Raw genomic sequence first — 20,966 nt, forward strand, 5'->3', positions numbered from 1 at the left:
GTGTGAATTAGTGTAACGCTGTATGGTTGAATATGGAGGATTTTTTACCTTTAGGTATTTTGTATCGTATCGTGAATTTAATGTAAAATTGAGAGACATTTAGAGAATTATTTTTCGGTGTAGTTTGAGGATTTTTTATCTGTAAGATTTGAAATATTGGTAGAAAGTTTTGTAATTCTGTATCGTGTCATGGATTTATATATGAATTTTCTTTTAATGTAAATTAAGGCATTTTAAGAAAATCAGTTTTTGCTGTAGCTTGAGGTATTTTAGTATGGATTGAAAACTTGGGGTCTTCGATTTATTTTGCACCGTATCGTGGATTTCTTCTTTAAATTTAAAATTAAGGGACATTTAGAGAATTATTTTTTTATGTAGCTTGAGGTATTTTAGTATGGATTGAAAACTTGGGGTCTTCGATTTATTTTGCACCGTATCGTGGATTTCTTTTTTAAATTTAAAATTAAGGGACATTTAGAGAATTATTTTTTTATGTAGCTTGAGGTATTTCAGTATGGATTGAAAACTTGGGGTCTTCGATTTATTTTGCACCGTATCGTGGATTTCTTCTTTAAATTTAAAATTAAGGGACATTTAGAGAATTATTTTTTTATGTAGCTTGAGGTATTTTAGTATGGATTGAAAACTTGGGGTCTTCGATTTATTTTGCACCGTATCGTGGATTTCTTTTTTAAATTTAAAATTAAGGGACATTTAGAGAATTATTTTTTTATGTAGCTTGAGGTATTTCAGTATGGATTGAAAACTTGGGGTCTTCGATTTATTTTGCACCGTATCGTGGATTTCGTTGCAAATTGCATACTGATTCTATATCATAGAAGCGAGTGAACAATTGAACGACGCACGATGCCAATCTTTTAAACGGTAAAATATAGCTGCGAATAGAAACACTTGTAACGAATTAATTAATAATAAATTCCTGCTAGAAAGACGTCTAATACTTTTGTATAGTTTATTGAAAATGAATTGTATACAAAGTGCGATGTATCAACGATAGAGATAAGAAAATATTGCAGCTATTCAAAGTATTTATAGTTACATGTGACGCCGAAAATCTTGTTTTTCGCGCGCTTAATAATTTCATACTGTGTGTTAATAACGAATTAAATAACAGAGAAGAAAATGTTGTAGCTATTTATAATCGCAACTGACGCCGTTAATCCTGTTCCTACCGTAATGTATTAATAATAAATTCCGTATGGTGCATATAACAACCATCGTAAATTAATGCCGTAGATAAGAAAATATTCCGGCTACTCATAATTATAAATAACATCGAAAAACTTGTGTTTTGGGCATATGATAATTCTACACGGTGTACTAATAATAAATTAATAACGGAGATAAGAAAATGTAGCTATTTATAATCCTGCCTAACGTCATGTTTTTTGATCGTCTAATAATTCCATACGGTGTAATTAATGAAGAATTAACAGAAAATGTAGGAAAACCATCGTGGGCTGTTTGTAATTACAAATAATATTGTACAAAGTCGATGATACTGTACGTAGAGGTATACGCATATATAGGTATAATACCTGCAGGCTTTTGGAGATTATATTTTCATGTAAATTTCGATGAATTAATAATGGTTCTCACGTCATTAAATTCTAATTAAAGTGTTGACCCAGGAAGAAACGGGTACAAGTGCAACGAGGAAGCCAGGATAATTAAATTTCATTCCAGAAAACGCTCGTCCATCTCGAGTCAGCATCAAAAGGAGCGCGAAATATTCACTCGGCTTTCTTTATCGGCAAACAATGCGGCCGATCTTTTCCACGGACATCTCTCCTCATTAAACATCGTATCCATTACCCTTTCCGATCTCGACCTCTAAACTCATCTGGCAAGAACGACCGAAAGAAATAGAAGCGAGGAAAAAATGAAGAAATAATAAGTTTATTCGTAAGAAATATGGTGAAAATAGGGGAAACTAAGGAAAAAGTATAATCTGTCGTTTACATTTGATTAGGTCTATTCAAACGTTCAGATTTTTACGTGATCCAGAACTCTGAAGATCTATTGTAAGATAATGTCTTGAGAATTTTACATCGACGTTTTAACAATTTTTCAGTTAAGTAAGAGTTCATTTTTTTCATCTTTGTTTACACGTAAATTAAAATGTAACGTGTAGAATATAATAGAACAATGAATAGTAAAAATAGACGAAAGAAAGAATACAAATTAATCCTTTGGCTACGGAGGGTTCACTTATCTACAAAGAGCGTACACATACGCCCGTCTGATACACACAATTTATTAATCCATTTTCGCATTTCACGAATAAAATATCACTGTCGAGTGAGGCAGCACCAGAGTGCATCAAACATCTAACTATCGTGAAACAGTTGATAATCAATCATACGTGTCTTTATTTTTATGCAAGTGTTGCAAAATATCTGATTCCTGTTTCTTCCAGTACACAGCGAGCACTTTTTGTCACAAGTGTGCCGTGGCGAAAGGGTTAAATGACTGCAGGACTGAATTAAACATTAATTTTCCTCCCAAAAATCAACTGAAACTTCAAGAAACAATTACACTCAACGAAATTGGCAAAAATTAATTTCCCATTCAAATTCGATGAACTGAACGAATACCAAGAAATCCCTGAAATCGAACCCTGTACACCAAACGATCGAACAAATCCTGCCGCCTGAAAGGACGATTTCCTGATATTTCCATCAATTACGACTTCATCCGCTTGGATCGTCGGAAGAGGCACCCGGAGCCAATTGGATCACGTATGGATTATGGAAGGGCAGGCCGAATTAAAAGCAAAAGTCAATTATTCCGGTCGATCGGTGTGTCCCACCTCTAGAAAGGGACGAGAACGAGTTCCGCACGACGACGACGCGGATGGAATACCATTCTCGATTCGTTCGATACCGGGGCAAACGAGAGCGCGCGCCTCGCCGGCCAAGAAAACAAGAGATCGATTCGTACACGCTGCCGTTCGTATATACGCGAGGTAATTGACTTTGGCGTCTCTCTTTCGTCGTCTCGTTGCGCTCGTCCTCCCTGGGACGATGGAACGCGCAGCGGGGAGAAATCCCCGTGGGTCTCGCTCGTGCCCGGGCCCGATTGATCTGTCAACCCCGTTAGGAAAAGAGTTGATCGACATGAATGAACCATTCAAGGCCACTTAATGGAATTCCCACGATTGTCCTTAAGGCATAATGCGACCGTGCCTGGTATAATAGCACCAACAGCTGTCACGTGCATGCCTACATTTATATATGTGTATATGTATATACAGCGTATACAGGGTGTCCTGTAACGTACAAGATCTAATATAGAGATTGGTACAACAGTTGAGAGTAATGAAAAAACCAAATTTTGCGGAGCTGCGTCGTGTCTGAGATTCTTTACGAGATACAGTGACTTTTATGTTTGATTATTCATTTCACAGGAGAATCGAAAAATGGCCACCTTTTGGTATAACGTATGCTTAAGCTGCGTTTGCAGTTTTTGTGTTATACAGAGTGGGCTATGGAAAACAGGCCATTTAATTAATTTCTGTAGGTATGGTGGTGCCAGAAAAAATAAAAATCAAATTTTCGTGTCCAAAGTCATTTTATGGTCATAATATTTTGCATGTTTAAATGCATTTCAGTGTCAGAAAAACATGGCATTTATAAAAAAGATTTCCATTCATGTATCTGGGAATTTCTTGGTCAGAAATTGTCTAACTGTGATATAAATTTTTCTGACAATCTTGAAAATTTGCAATTCTCATTTTCTATTTGCATTGTCTCCAAGTTTCAAATCGCTGAAATCTCATTGGTAGATCTTTTATCAGATAAATTTTTACAGTTGCGGAAATAACAGTTAGGTTTATCACATACCGTTAACTCAGAGTTTAGAGTTAGTTACGATAGCCAACCGAAATTTTTACAAATTTCCAAAATGGTCGAAAGATCATGTGCAAAATGTCAAGTGTTACTTGTGAACAGTTGAACAGAAACAGCGGTACAAACTTTGTTCAACAAACGATTACAGTACGAGGCATTTTATTATAACTTGCGAACAAGATGAAATAGATGAATTTTCAAATTCATCGGTGAAATGGAAATCACATATCACGGGACACCCTGTACGTATAATACACAGGTACGATAAGGTGCGTGCACACGTGTGTATTCATTCGTGTGTGTATAAATTGAAAAACATGTAATACTCACGTGTGCACATGCATATATGTATATGGACACGCGAGTGTTCCACATAATGGCCATTGTTTCATTCGGTCCGCGAGAGATGCTGTGAGACGGGGGCAAAAACGTAGCGGCATTTTCATTCAATAAAGTTCGCCGGCTAGTAGCGACGTTTTTGCTAGTAGTCCTCTTGGTCGAGGCGCACGCTTCCCTCGTGATACTCGCGCGCGCTGGCTACTGTTCCGCCGGCTTCTTGAGGTATAGGCATCGATAAGGGGGATCGATACGAGGTGTCGTTTTAATATCGTCGCGCCACTGAGAACGCGATCGATGGCCCCTGAGGAGGGATCGTTTTCATGTGGGATGATAAGTCAATGACTTATATTTCACTGTTTTTTCTTTTCTTTTAATTAGATGCAGAGAGTTGCTGCTCTTTCGATAGAGCGACGTGGAAGTGTACTCCTAGCGAATTTTGATGAAATTTGAAGTGTATAATTTATAACAATGATAATGTGCTACTGATGAGTCAGTAATCGAGATTTTTTTACTTAGATATGGACATTTGTTTTTCTTTTGATACGGCGACGTGGAAGTGTATTCGTGGTGAATTTTGATGAAATTTATGACAACGATGATATGGGATTGATGAGTCAGTAATCGAGATTTTTTTACTTAGATATGGACATTTGTTTTTCTTTTGATATGGCGACGTGGAAGTGTATTCGTGGTGAATTTTGATGAAATTTATGACAACGATGATATGGGATTGATGAGTCAGTAATTGAAATTTCTTTTACTTAAACATGGAGACTTGCTTGTCTTTTCATATAAGAATGTGGAAGTGTACTCGAAGTGAATTTTGATGAAATTTGCAGTGCATAATTTATAACGATGATAATGTGGTATTGTTGACTCGGTAATCGAAATTTTTTTTTTTACTTAGACGTGGAGACTTGCTTGTCTTTTGATAAAACAATGTGGAAGTGTACTCATGATGAATTTTGATGAAATTTGCAGTGCATAATTTATAACGATGATAATGTGGTATTGTTGACTCGGTAATCGAAATTTTTTTTTTTTACTTAGACGTGGAGACTTGCTTGTCTTTTGATAAAACAATGTGGAAGTGTACTTGTGGTGAATTTTGATGAAATTTATGGTGCATAATTTATAACGATGTGGGATTGTTGTGTCAGTAATCGAGATTTGGTTCTTTTCCGAATGAACTTTTTTTTGTAGAGAATTGTAGAGAATGAGATCTAGGGGAAGTGATCAGGATGGTTTGAAGCAATCAGGGTTTCAAGAAATTAGACCGTATTCGTAATCGTCCACGGTATATTCAGTCTTTCTTGCTAACAGTTTGTTTATGGCACGCAAGGGCTTAGGTATAGAAAACTATTCACGTTTGCTGGCATATTCGTCGAACATAATCCAGCGAGATCAGACGCGTTGAACAGCAGAGAACTTGACAGTGGAAACAAAACGTCGTCAAGCTTACAACGTGTTATTAAAATTGGTAGAACTTGAAGTGTACAATTTTGTGGTAATAGTGAAGTGTTTAATAAAGAAATGTATAATTCGTGAGTAAAGTAAAAAGTGTGCTTCTCGAACGATAACAGACATTGATTTTGTACAAAACGTTCGTCAATTTTCTTTCGTTTTGAAATAAACGATTAATTGTATGACAGGTTAAAAAGTATACACGTGGTTTGTACAGTTATTGTAAGTATGAGCTGCCTACACACATCTTGTGTCAGCAACCATTCGACAGATGTTTAATATCCCGATGAAATTTATTTCCCACCGTTGAGTTTAGGACTTGCTAAAATACCTTGCGTTTCGTAACGATAATTCCCAAGCATATACTAAATCTATAACAATAAAACTTGACACATCCTTTTTGAATTTGAATATTTAATTCGAACAAACTTCATTATGCACATACTCCATTTACAAAAAATAAGCTTCATCCAAGTAAACAGTCTGAGACAAACCAACTGACATTTTAGTTTCAAATCCAAATGAGTCCATATGAAAAAATGATGGAATAAAATTTTCAGAGATACACGTTCTCTGCACACATAAATTCCACAAATCACTCAGAGACGTTTCAACAAGAGAATAGAAAATTTGTCGAACATCTCAAGTTCCTGTACTCACAGGAAATGCTAATTTAACAGAAAAATTCTAATTCAAAGCAAGTAGCAAAAATATCGTTAATCACAAGATACCGAAACGACAAAGGAGTTGAGTAATCAAAAGCACAACGGAGATTTGCCGAAAAAGGAGTTTGAATTTCATTCAGGACGCACGTCAGCAACGAAAAGCTACAAAAACTCACGGTCAAGATTCCTCAGGTTCAACCCGCGTCGGTGCAGCTGCACCACCCACGCATATGATAGATACGCCACTGCCTTCAGCATTGTTTCTTTAATGATTCATATGGGGTGATTGTACCAAGAGTAGAGGAAGCAGTTTCCAACTGCAAATGCAATGAGCCTGTGTCGTATCGGAAATATTAATCCTGTCGGTGTCGTCGATGGCCTCCGTGTAATATACGTGAATCGCACATTTTAATGGTGATTATAATATCGAGACAACTATTCGTTATTATGCGCGTGAATCTTTTGTTAGGATGAAAATTCGCGATCTCGCCGAAACGAAATTTCTTTCTTCGGGATATCTTTGGTAAATTTCGCGACTGCTCGAGGAGAACTATTACAGTGATTCAGATACTCTTTGGTGTAGTATCCTACGCATTCTCCGTATGTCAAATCATCTCATTGTTAGAGTATGCGAGATAAAACGGGCGTTGAAAGGAGATTAACTGGAATTAATAATCAGTGTGATTGAGTTGAACAATTGTGTACCGCGTTACTTGAAAAGTGAATTTGTTGAAACGTGTCTGAAAGATTTATAGAACTTACGTGTGTGGAGATAGTCATCTCTGCAAATGTTATTGTAATTTTTTTCTTTTTATGTCGATTCTTAGCATTTGGTTTTTTAAATAAAATGTCATTTAAATTGCCTCAGATTGTTTTTCTTTTTGGGTGAATCTTATTTTTTCTAAATGCAGTTTGTTCGAGTAAGATATTAACCGTTTGAATGCCACGGGTCTTTGTTGTTTCCCAATTCAAAAGTGCCAAGCGGCGCGATCGCGCTTCTTTCGTTTGATGTCGAAAAATTACAAAAATTTCGTTTTGGACATTTTCCTGAATACGACTATTTGGAAATAACACGAAACAAAGGCAAAATTGAAAAAATAGAATAAAATTTACATTTCGTGGCCCGATGCGGTGACACTTTTCGATGTCGAATATGAGGAGCGCGACTTGGCACTCAAACGGTTCAAATTTCAGATGGATGTATGTTCTGTATTGACAAGAGGTTTGAGTTAGCATAGGTAAAGGATAACATTGAAATCTAGAGGTTTGTGTGATCTTGCTAAAAATCCATCTTAACAGACATACTGATCACACTTATGTAATGATCAACAGACAAAAGTGTAAATGAAAACACTATTATACAATTCCATTCCAACGGCCTAAGTATAATTTACGAATATCTCTTTTACGATAAATATTCCAAAAACACTGTGTTTCTAATTTTCTTCTCTCGTTTTCTTGTCAACATCCTATATCTTCATCTCTAATTCAAGAAAAGCTGAAACATTCAGCATACCGATCTCAACCAACGAATACACCGAACGGAACCGAAAATTTCCTCTCTCAGAACGCGGCAACCGCAGATTCGAAGAAATTTTTCCCGTTCGAAAGGAATTACGATCCTCTCGAGGCAGATATTTGTTCGGGGCCGCAAAAGTCGAGCAAAAGGCGGTCAGAAAACGCGGCAGCGTGGCGCACGAGACAAAGGACACACGAACGTACGAACGAACGATCCTCTAAATCGGCACGTCCGTCGAGGCTCATGAATCTCGGCGAAACAGAGAAAAGCCGTGTGTGCACGGTCCGGTACGCAGAGCGGGCACAGGGAGGCAAGCTCGTGTGGCGAACCAAAGGAAGAGAGAGAGAGAGAGAGACGAGAACGGGGCCTCCGTCAACGACACACTTGTTTCCTCGGAGTAAATTATTCCCCCCTTTCGGGTCGCGGAGAAGTAGAGAAAGCTTTCGAGTCGCGGACGCCTGACGGCTGACGTAGTGGCGCATTTTATTCAAATAATCGCGACGACCGAACACACCCTTGCATTGCTGGACGCAACGGCGCACCGGCCTCGAACGCGCCACGCCGCGACTGGCTCCGCGCGCATACCGGCCGACGCAACGCGCGATTCGCGTTATTGCTCTCTACCGAGTTTATTTCACTTATGGATATTCCCAGTGTTTTTCTATTCAACGGCCGAATTAACTTTGACACGTCGAATGCCGGACCAATTCTACGTAACTTCTCCGCGGCGCCGAAACGAAGGTTTTTGTTTAAATACAACACGTCCCTATATGCGTAAATGATACGTCGATAGTTAGAAATGGGACTGTTTAAATATGCTGCGCGGCGCGCCATTTATTCTAATTGAATGCTTTTTTTGCATAGTGAACAACTTTTTCTTTCTTGCTTAAATATTGTGTTCTGCTTGTTCTTGACTGTTTATCTGTTTACTTATGTGACAATGTACAGGTAAGACCGTTTGAAATGATAAACAAAGGAGGTTTGCCGAAGGTATAAAATAGAGGTGCTATTCGAGAGAGTATTGAGGACACTAGTTGAGCCACTCAGAAGCCAAAGTGACTAACTTCGTTGAATGAAATTTTGTTATTTGTGAAGAATTAACCAGCAAGCACGTGCATTGATACTAAAATTAGAAGAACATCAAAAAGTGGGGTTAATCGTTTTGGCTTCTGAGTGGCTCAGTTGTGAATACACTGATGGAGTCGGTGAAATTAGGTTATTTCCACTAAAATAAATTTATTAACATGTTCAGTGTCTGAAATGGATCTCACCTGAGGTCTCAAATTCTCAAATAAAAAAGGAAACAAAAATATTCACTGTCTGAAATGGACTTCATCTGAAGTCCCAAATGCTTAAATAAAAATGTTCACTGTCCAAAATTAACTCGTCCAAAAATGGCAAATTGTCTCACTTTTTCTTAGAATACATTCTTTACATTCAAACACCACTGTTAATGTGATTATTTTAATAACAATTTAGAGACAGGCGTCTTATAAACGTCTTAAAGACGTCTGAACGACGTCCAGTGTTACAAATCAAGATGTCCAGAAGTTAGAAACGTCTTAAAAATCTGAATTCTTATACGCTGTTGGAGCGTACCAATTCGTACACCTTCGTTGTCAAATTTGACTCGTTGCTCTTTGGAGAACGGTATTTAACGTTTAGAAGAAGAATATTCTTAGTAGTATTTATATCTATGATAATTTCGTTGACGCAGTTTGCAATTTCTTTTTCAACCGTAGTTACATGAATTATTCATGCAAAATTTCTACTGTTAGGAAGAGTATCTTTTTACTATGAAAACTGTGCAATACGCTTGTAGTATACAGCGCGTCTAAAAGATCTTACGTAAATCTGTGAAGTTTGAAAGATCACTTCCCAGTTCCGTGAACGAAAGAACTAAATACTGTTTTCCAGCCGTGGCGTTCAGGAAGTAAGTACAGTCTTGAAGGGTTAATGAGATGGGAAGTAATGGGATGGATGTGGAGAACAGGTTATGGTTAATTAAGCAATTTTCTAATTATGAGAAAACTGAATTTTTAGCATGATAAAAGAGCTGTACGCGGTAAGAACAATTTCCTTTAAAACTTTTGGTATAACGAAAACAAGAACTTCATTTCAGAAAATAAAACGGACAGAGATATAAATTTGTGAAATTTTAGAAAATTAAACAATGCTTTTAAGAAGAATTTAGAGTATTAACAATTACATTCTCTGATGAATTGTAGCATAGTGAAAGTATCTTAACAAAGTACAATTTTAAAAGAGAATAAAATTATCCTTAGTATTTTGTTTACTATCGTAATTTTGAATTGTTGGCGAATCTATCTGTTGAAAGATTGCAGTATCGTACAACAGATATAAAGGAAGTGTATAAAATTTGAAGAATAGCGAACAATTTTGGTATGCGCAGATGAAAATTAGGAATTCTGAATAACGATGTTTCCTTGACAAACGTCACTTGGAATTTAAATGAACTTGCATGAAATTTGAATATCAATGATTGCGGCCTAGAACAGTAGGAACTTGGCAATATTAAAAGATTCTTCCTGTTGTTCTTACACTGCAGTGTCGCAAAACAATCCTCTTCACAACTCAAATATTTTCTCCATTCCTTGCATTTTATATTTATATACCCACTGAATCGCAACTTGACATTTATTGATAAAAAAAATTCTACAATCTAACGATAATCTGCGATAGATTAAAACTTCAAAGAAATACTTTGGGAAAGTAACATTAGCAGAAGCTCGTTTTGGAGACTTTAACGAGTGGTTAGGTAAATTCTCGCATATTTATCGTTAGCAGAAAAAAGAAATTTCGTTGCCGTTATTCGAAGGAAACTATGAAATTAGTGAAATTTTGCTGAGAATTACCACTTGTCAAGATTTCAAGATCTCAGCCAGATACAGTCTCATATTTTCGTTGCAACTGTGTATTCTATTACATGTTCCGCCAAGATGAATTCAACGAGATAAATACAGGACAAACATGAGTTAGTGGTTCCAGCTAATTTTTACCGCAACCCACGGTTGAAACTGTAACATTCATTATCACCGGCAAATTCATGACAATATCATGACAAGATCAGTATGTTCGCGTATCTCATACTTTACACACGCTTCTTTGCAACCAAACCAGTGAGAAAAAAGAAAAAGAAAGCTGAACAATCATTTTTCAAATGCTGAAATCGAAACACTGAAAGGAAGAAAAATGAAAGAAATAAATGTAAAACCCGGCAAAACTTGGTGAGCGAATTATTTTTTTTAAACAATTCCTTATCTATATACAGATCATCACAGAACACTAAACGAAGATCAACGTTTATTCGAGTACTCAAGTGGGACACATTCGTCCCACTGGTCACGAAAGGGTTAACAAATGAAGCCATTTATCCTAATTTTTCAAATGAACGAAAGAATCTTCTCTACTCAAATCAACAAAATACAAAGTAAATGGTAAAAAAAAAAAATACCTATACAAAACATGTATCTTTATAAATAACAAAGTCACATTCGACAAAAATAGAAAATAACGCACAGTGAAAAGAAATTCAAATACATTCCCCCGGTGGAATAGATTATTCCTCTTCTTGGCTATAAAAAAGATTCTCGAATTTTTCAACATTTTATACCAAAGAAAGAAGGACTCAGATGTAAGCAAGCTGATGAAATAAGAAAGTTCGAGGTTGTTCTTTCTCCAAGTGTCTTATAAGCTGTTCGTGGTTCGATCGGCCAAACATCGAGCATAGAAACGCAAACGAAGGAACTCGTAATTTTATAGGCCCCTGATTAAACTTTTAAATCGAATGACCAATGCGGTTCACTTAGTAAGCGGAAGTGACGACCCGAGCCGCTCACCTCTGCACTACTAACGCTCCGGCGCGTTTCAGATTTGAGAACGAAGAAAGCGCATCCCCGAAACCTTTACGGGCTTAAGCCTGCGGAACGGACGTCGTGGCTGTTGTACCCTATATACCTATCTTCTGACCTCAGACGGTACCGGTCATTACGTACGACTTCCTGTGACCAGGTGAAACACCAATCGAACGTCTCACGGCGACCTCGTGCCGTGCACCTCGTTCCTTATATTTGGAAAACAATTCGTTCGCCGTACCTGATCCAGTGAAATATTTAGCGTACCCCTTTCTTATTTCATTTTCGAGATTTGGAGCGTGATAATTCGTAATTCTGGAACGTGATAATTCGTAATTCAGGAACGTGATAATTCGTAATTCAGGAATTTTCAGATATTTGAGAAATACGAGGTGGGAAAGTTAGAAGAGAATTTTGGAAGCAAACTTCATACTCTGTACTTCATAGCTCTGTAATAATTGTTTTATTAAATATCATTTTTATTATTCCATGTTTTTTTTTTTTTGGTAAGTATCATCTTAAGGTTTTCTGCATTTTATTGTAATATTTGCAATTCTCTCTGTCTTTGATCAATTTTTTTAAAATTAATTTACATTACTCGAGAATTCTGTAATTTTGAAATTAACGTCCCTTTAATTTATTTATTTGTATAATTTTGGTAGCAGAGTGAAGTATTTCATAGCACTGGTTAGAGTTTTTACTGTTCCACGATTCTTTTATTATTCTAAGATGCTAAGTATCATCGTAAGATTTTTTCGCATCACTTTTCCTCAAGATCAATTTACACTATCCAACAAATTCTATAATTTCGAAATTAACATCTCTTCAATTATTCAAATCGCGAAGAACATCGAATTAGGAAGCCTGATCGGACAATGAAAGGTAGACCGTGTTGAGCTCTAACGAAGAAAAGACAAAGAAGTAATTATATGGGTATTAAATAACAAATTATGTAGAAACACACAGGTTCGTCTGCATATATCCGAAGCCGTTTTGTCAAAAGGAACACGGACCCGCGAGAAGTAATACTCGGCTTCCGGTAGAGATATTCGAAACACCTCAATTTATTAACTCTCACCTCCATTGTTTTCGACAAAAGCAAATTTCCTCGAGCACAAGTGAATTTTGATTCGTTAATAAATCACTGTCATTCTTTGTCCGCGTCATTGTCGGCCTTTTAAAATTCCCTCGAATCCTTGTGCACGCATGAGGCCACTTTATAGGCGGCTCGTTTATACAAATCACTCTCTCACCGTGGCCGCGGCTTTTGTTGCCGTAATTATTATATGTACATTACACACCAATAATATGTATTTGTAACAATGCAATCGTTGCATCAACGATACATGCAAAATCGTGACAACGATTAACCTCGTATCGTTCACGTACCACTAAGTCTCTCGTTGCCTTTATTTAACGCTACGCGACAATTTCTGTACGGGGTGTCTCGAAATGTACTTAACGTGGACAGTGAAAATCTGTATTCTTGAAAGATTCGAAATAAATCAGTCTTGGTTACATCTTTCAATTTATCAAATTGTTCGAAATGAGTCGATTTGGCTTTCGAAGATTGACAATTTTCGTGAGGATTTGGTATTTAGAAATGGGAAATTTCGTTTGATACATTTCACTCGTGGCAAGTCGAATGCGAAAATATGAAAAATCTCAGTTACTTTTGTATTATAATTTCTAGTCAAATAGTAACACCTACTTGGAATTTTTAATTAACACTAGAACTACCGACTGGGTCGAAATGTCCCATTAGTATCTTTTAAAAAAACGTGAATGTTCAATGCTGGTAAGTATTATCGCTTGTAACTTTCCGAATTTATTTTCCAATCACGGTTTACTTACAGGAAAATTCACCTTTCGAAAATCACTAATGGGTCATTTTGACTCGGCTGGTTGTTCTAGTGTTAAATTTCTCCGAGTATTCTTTTCCAATTTTTCCCCTTTGTGGAAAATGTACTCTTGAGAAATTTTAACTTCGAAATAAATCGGTCTCGGTTACTTTCTTCAGTTTATTCAATTGTTTGAAATCGTTAAGTTTGGTTTTTGAAGCTTCGCAATTTTGGTGAAAATTCGGTGTTCGAACGTTGAAAATTTCATTCGATAAAGTTCTATCGTAATTTTCTGTGTGTAGAAAATATTAAATATTCCAATTACCTTTGTATTATAATTTCCATCAAAATATTTGTATTGTAATTTCTACTAAAATTTCCAATAAAATTTCGACAATTATAATTTCGAAAATAATTTTCATCACAATTCGTACTACAATTTCCGATGAAATTTCCAAGTACTCTTTTCCCCTTTATAGAAACTACCTTGTTGCGTGACAGATCTAATACGCGTTGCGCGAAACAAGCGTGAACATGATCCAACTGTGTTCTCGAAATGCTTAGATAATGAGGAACAATGTAAAATTGAATATAAAACATTTAACACCAAACATTATCGATTACGCTAATAGGCGAATAATTTTACACGTTAAAATAACCGTGCGCCGAAGTTATTACCATGTGCTACGGTACAGCAAACGCGAAGTTGTTCTTGAAACTAAAGTTCGAGGCTGTCAGACTGAAATTTTGCACGGTTAGTTAGCTAGCTCCTCGAGTCTGTCGATAAATGTTGCAAGTTCGAAATAAATTAACCTTTCACGTACACCAGCGAACTTTGTCCACGTTTCATCGCTTCTCGTTGCGTTTACGTCGACACATTTGTGTAAGATTGAAATTTCTCCTTATCGTACATTCAATTCAACCATTTCGTCTCTTATTCTCTTTCTAATATTTTCGTTAAATTATGATATATACGATAGTTTAACCCTTTCGTCGCTTCTTATTTTCTTCGTGATTATTTTCGTTAAATTATGATACATGTACGTGATAATCTTCCATTGTTGTTTCAAGCATCGAGAGTAATTCGTCAATTTTTTTCCATTTCTTGTGCGATGCAATTTTATCTCGTTCGAGAATTCAGTAACTCGAGGAATATCAACTTTATCGAGGAAAACACTGTTGCACAATTGTTCGCAACGAATTTCACGAACAAAGAGCATAAATTATTTTGCAGAGGTAACGTGTACTTTTCATGTCGTCGCTTTATTAATTATATCTTAATCTAGAAGTACCTATCTCGTTATGTGAATCTTCTGACTAAAAATTACACCTACCGCGGGGCAATTACGACGATTGTTAACGCATTTCAGATCTTTTAACTCGCACAAAACGAAAGATATTGAATTATTTTCACGATTCGCTCTGTGACATTTTAAATGAGCCGCTTGTATTTCTATAAGGAAAAATAGCGAATTGACTAAGGACACGAAGGAAAAAGCAATAAAAATTATTGAATCTGTCATTCACACATTTCCAAGTATGTTCGCAGAATGTTAGTTTGTTTGTGTAACAGAATTGAGTGTGGCATGGAGTGCTCGACACTATTGATTACAACAATTCTAAACCGTGTGATGTAACCTGAGAATGTGAATTATGTTATGTCTGTAAATAAGAAAGGCTGCAGTCATCGAATGAAAATATCTTGAAAATTGCAGAAATAATTAAACGTTACACATTCTGTCGATAAACTCTTTACAAAAGGTGCACAAAAGTGCACGGTATAAATAAAATATTAAAAGATATTTAAGAAAATGTACGAAGCTGAAGCATAAAGGATGATGAAAAACTGGAGGCGAAATTAAAAAATTGTGCAAATAAAATCGTAAAATCGGATGAGAAAATTAGAAGGTAATTGTAAAGAGAATGTTAGAAGCTACTTAAAAGGACTCGCGAAGCTAGAGTACAGGAGGAACGAAGGAAAACTGGATGTAAAATTGCGATTCTTGGAAATGTCGCTGAAAGATAGGATTCCCTTGAAATTGCCATAAATGATTTTTAGCCGCAATTAATACGTAGTCACCGTCCCATTCGTCAAGTCATTGATCTGAGTCATCGCGAACGTAGAAATTACGAGGACAGCGCGTGACACAGAGGGATAGTCCGCGCGGTGTCATCGTCTCTCGCGTTTAATATTTTGCATTCGATCGATCGATCGAAAGCTGCGACCACTCGAAATTCGGGGGAAGTCCGGGTATTGTTCGCCGCCGCATGCGTCCGCGGGCGACGCACCGAGAACCATCGTGAATCCCGACGCGACGCCGCTACCAAGAAAAACCGACACGCAACGCGTAGTTTATCGTTCACGGAATTATTGACGTTTCGTCGATATAATTGATGTTTGCGAATCGACCTCGTTGTTCGACGGCAGGTTGTCGACCTTCGACAATCGTTCCAGACACTTTGCTAACTATTTTCCAACAGGTAGGTATGCCGAAGGAGTTGTTGGAGGAATTGAGAAATCTCGATGGTTAAGTTAAATTGTAGGAGGAATAAGGGGACGTTTAACTTTGGGGAAACTTGAATTTTAGGAAAAGGGGGGGTAAATGGAATTTATTGGATGGAATTGTGTTGAAATAGGAGTAAGTTGGATGTATTTGTGAAGGGGAATTTTGGAGAAAGTTTCAGTTTTAGCAAAAGTAGGAATGAATGGAATGTATTGTGTTGAAATGAGAAGCTTGAATTTTAGGGAAAATAGAGATAAATTAGATGTATTTGAGCGGCGTGCGGTGGAATTTAGCAGATTGAGAAATTCGGATGTTCAGCTAAAGGAAATCTTTGAGGAAATTTCAGTTTTGGCAAAGGAAGGAGTAAATGGAATTTATTGGAACGAATTGCGTTGAAATAAGCAGCTTGAATTTTAGTAAGAATAGAAAGAAATTAATTTGTTTTTAACAGGAGCAGGTGAATTTTAATAGAATAGTTTGAAGAAGTTTGAAAGTGTTTCTAGCAGGCTTACGTTTTACTGAAAGTAGGCGAAATTAGTTTACTACAAATTCAATTTACATTTGTTATACGGCCTTCGTAGTATTGGACTTTTCATACTCTTTGAATGTATTTTATCTTTCCTAAAAATGATACCATCGAGTACAGTGAAAATTCTAACCGAAGTTGCACTTTTGTGCAAAATGTTGCTCGTCATAATTTTCCTGCATTCTCTTATTTTTTACATTGTCCGCTAAAATGTAACATTCATATTTACAAAAATCAGAACAAAATACGTAAATACAATTTTTGTCAATTTCTAACCGAGAAGTGAAAACAATAAAAACTTTAATGCTTCCCCTTGCACCGAACCTGGCATTAAATTAATATCGTCCAATTAACCTGTGCTTAAAAACCGATAAAACTCCAAATGAAACGAAAAGAAATTCAACGTGGAACAAACAGGAGCAACTTAAAAAGTTCTACAAGAAACTGTCGAAAGAAAAACTTCACCGAAATAATCCAAGCTCGTAACAGGTTTCTAGATTCACGTCGTTTTGTATCCGCATCAACACGAGAAACATGAAAGCAATAAAATTTCAAAATACCAGTTCGCAAATTGCAATAAATATAGCGTGTGTGTATTTTAACGAAGGTGAATCTAACTACACGTATAAATAGCTGAACAAAGAACTCGTCCCAACGAATCGAGCCAATTTGCCGTTCGTCGATCGCGCAAGAATCGCGCGAAACGAAGATTTCGATTTGAGACCCAGGTAGTTGGACGGCGAGGCGTGTCGAGAAGTGCGGCGAAGACCAGACGATGAAAATATACATCACTCCTTGACACTTTGAATCTAGGTTACACGCCGGGACATGTGACTGAATATCGTGACATGGTTCGCGATCCATGCGACGGCCGCGCGAGCAACGGATGGAACCGACCGGAACAATTTTAATGAAGATGATTTTCGTCGCCAGGAAGCGCTGCAGTTGAAAAGTCAATCCGAACGCTGGCAGCATTTTCGTTTTTCCTCCTGCTTTCTTTCAGTCGAGCAGGCCATTTTTCGTTTTCGTGCAACAGAAAATTTACTTAACTGAAATTTCTTAAATTCAAGACAGTTTTGGTAACTCTGGTGCTAAATAAGATTAGCCAGGAAGTGTTTACATGTCTTTTAATGCACTGTGAAATTGAACGCTTGGACAATGAATTTTAGGTAGGACAAGGTACTTGGTCACGTCGAAACGTGGATATTTTGGGATAAACGATTGTTGGTAGGAACTTTTCTTTTTTAGCGACTTTCGTAATTTGTAGATCTTTACGATTACCTGTATCACCTGTATAGCTACGTTTTCATATTTACCGTAGAAATGGTATAATCACAATACTACCGCAAACTGTAAAACGAGTGAAAATAAAAAGAGCATAGGAAGACGAAATTGGGAAAACGGACAAGTAAAGTTGCTAAACTACAAGAATTTAAGTTTTCAGAAGAGAAGAAAACCACTTTGTCGCTTTGCACTGAAATTATTCACCAACTGTGCCGTTTATATTTACTTTTTTAAATTGGTGGATAAAGTCGGCGCAAAAGTAATTTTACATTAATTAACAAAGTGATTTTCTTCTCTCTTGAAAAATTAAATTTTTGCAGTTTGAAACTACGATACAATAGCATACACACAAAAAATGTAACAGATAGCCTCTTAATATATGCTACCGTTGAAAGTTCACTCACACCTGTTAAAACGTAGTAAAACTGAAAGTGACTATAGGAAAACAACGAATTAGGCGAGTATAATAAACTCCACTCTGTCGAGTTCGATATGAAATTTCAAATTTCATAAACAGAATTAAAATTTCATCGATTCAAACGGAAGGAATTAAATCACATCGCACTTTTTCATTGCACGATTAAACATGCGAGCAGCAATGCATATACATTACCGGCCAAAAGTTTCGAATCCGTAAAATTGAATCCGCTGCTAATTTTTTATAGATTTGAAATGAATGTTGCGGAGATCGATAGTATTTTACCTTATTTCGGTTGATTTAAGCGAGGAAGAATCGGTTAAAGTATTCTTAAAATTGCTAACTTTATTCTGGAAATTTTTGTGTAACTTGTAATGCACAGTGATTCCAAACATTTGGCCGGTAGTGTAGGTGCGCTAACCGCCGTTCCAACAGAAGAATGTCAGAAGGAAAAGAAACAAAACATAAATTTGCGAATAAAATGTAAGAGTCTAAAGGAAAACCGTAACAACGATAAACTGCAAAAGGGTATCAAACTCGTATTATCCATAAACTGTCGGTCGTATCGTGGAGCATAGCGGAATAGGAAATTCCTTAGACATGGTCAACCTAATAATCTCGAACTGTTTAAAGAAGGGACTGTTCTCTGCCGTTTGGTTACGCCAATTCCAGGTAATAACAGTGAAATATTGAATCCGAGCGTAAACTGCAATTTAATCGACTCACGGCACGAATGTCTGCGGGACACGAGCGAGATCCCGAGCTTCACTCGCCTTCGAGGGGCCTTCTAACGTAAACCAGAAAATTCTTAAAGAAGGGAAATGCCGTGGGGTCCCGAGGGCTTCGACGCATCGACCCTTTTCTCTCTCTTTACGATCTCTTTTCTTCCATCTCTCTCCCTCTCTCTCTCTTACTCGCTCTCCACCGCTATCCGTCCCTCTTCTTCTCTCTACCTATGTAAGAGAGGATCAACAATAGTGATTGGTGATTACGTTAACCAAACACCGCGGTATACGCCCCTGCAATTTGCCTGGGGATCATCTTCCCCTAATCGCCGCGCTAATAACAGGATTACCGAGGCCTGACCGCGGAATCGTATACTTATCCCTAATTCGCTGTATCGTTATTAATATATATAATACAATTGAGAAGGTCCCGTGGCTGCGATAAGATGACTACACGGTTAGGGCACGTGCGAAAACGCCGAAACGGTCGCCATTTTTTCGCGGACGTTACGGGCCCAGCCCAACATCGTTGCTCGCAATTTCGCATGAATGAAGGGGCGAGAAATTACGCTCCTCCTGTCGATTCATTGATTTTTCCCATTCTATCGACTTGAAGATTAATCTTTCGCCTTTTTTTCTCTCTCTTTCTTTCTTGCTTTTTTTGCATTTTAGCGTTCAATGGTGTATAAATTAATGGTTTTATGCGCGGCAGTAATTTTCTGCGATTTTGTCAGCCTGATTTCCGCCGATTCATTGTATGCACGAGGGGCTTTGTGTGTAATAAATTGTCGGTCTCTTTTTTCGTGTTTTGGAAATAATCGTTCTACTGGTTCTTTTTTTTCCGGAGAATTCAATACACGATAAATTATAATTTTATGTGTGATAGTAATTTAGTTATTCTTTTTAGCGAGAATTGTTTCTTGTGATTGAACATTACCGATTAAATTGAATTTCCTTTTTTGTTTAAGCGACGCTAGACCCTTTGAATTTTATCAAAGGTATTTCAGACTTAATTCCTAGGTCTGTGTAAAAGTTCCCGTTGTCTTTTTACGGGGAATGTATTTATTTTTGATTATATTTATAATTAGTCGTCGTGAAAATGCTAAGAATATAATATTAATGCTATATTCATTGTCGTTAAAACCAACTGCGAAGTATTAAATAAGAAAAGAGACGTATTAAAGAAAACACGACGCGCAGAATTATCGTGAAAACCGTTTCAACAAAATGTTATCTTTAGGAATTTCATTCCTTAATGTAATTTCAATTCAAGCAATTCCCTCATTTCCTAGAAATCAAGTAGAAAATGTTGAATACTCACGTGTAGTGGGAGTAAGAAGGGCTGGCCTGGTCGATGTGCGTAGCCGTTGACAAGCCTTGCACAATGGCAGCCGAGGGATCCCTAGCTGGCGAAGAATTTTGGGCTGCCGGTACAGCGTGATGGTAACGCTGGCACATTTCGGCCAAATTCCACCCATGGGCATCCATATATTAACACTGCTTCGATTTTCTTTGGCGTACCATCCATTTCACACGCGTTGTGACACTGTGTCCTCTTCTTGGTCCTTTTTTCTCTTTAACTCTACCGCATACATATGATACTCGGTAAACACTTCCTCTCTCTCGTCAATTATACCGAATCGAAGGAATCTAATAAACCGGTAGAAAGTACACTCGCGTAATTATCGTCTCTATCTCGTTTCGAAACTTGGAACATTGCACTCGAGAATCGTGATAATCTTCAACGACGACGACGAAGAAGAAGAGGAAGAGGAGGAGGAAGAAGACGATGCCGAAGACGATGGATCCTCTTCGTTCAGACGTGACCACACGTCTTGAATGCTGGTAACAAAACGGAACATTCTGTTAGCGTATTAAATTCTTTCGGACAGGTCAAATGGAAGAAATCGAAACGATACAATCTCTAAATGGTA

The 20,966-nt window shown here is 37.1% G+C and overlaps 1 protein-coding gene across 1 annotated transcript in view; it reads right to left on the reverse strand.

Moving 5' to 3' along the window:
• Positions 1 to 20,678, reverse strand: part of LOC108575045 (putative transcription factor SOX-15) — a 54,431-nt gene extending 33,753 nt beyond the window's left edge. Inside the window, exon 1 of the mRNA XM_017937749.1 lies at positions 20,354 to 20,678. Within this exon, the coding sequence (XP_017793238.1) occupies positions 20,354 to 20,520 (167 nt within the window). The 5' untranslated portion in view covers positions 20,521 to 20,678. The remainder of the gene's footprint in view (positions 1 to 20,353) is intronic.
• Positions 20,679 to 20,966: the final 288 nt, after the last annotated feature.

The sequence above is a fragment of the Habropoda laboriosa genome, unplaced genomic scaffold (genome assembly GCF_001263275.1).
Source record: "Habropoda laboriosa isolate 0110345459 unplaced genomic scaffold, ASM126327v1 scaffold204, whole genome shotgun sequence".
Taxonomy (NCBI): Eukaryota; Metazoa; Arthropoda; class Insecta; order Hymenoptera; family Apidae; genus Habropoda; species Habropoda laboriosa.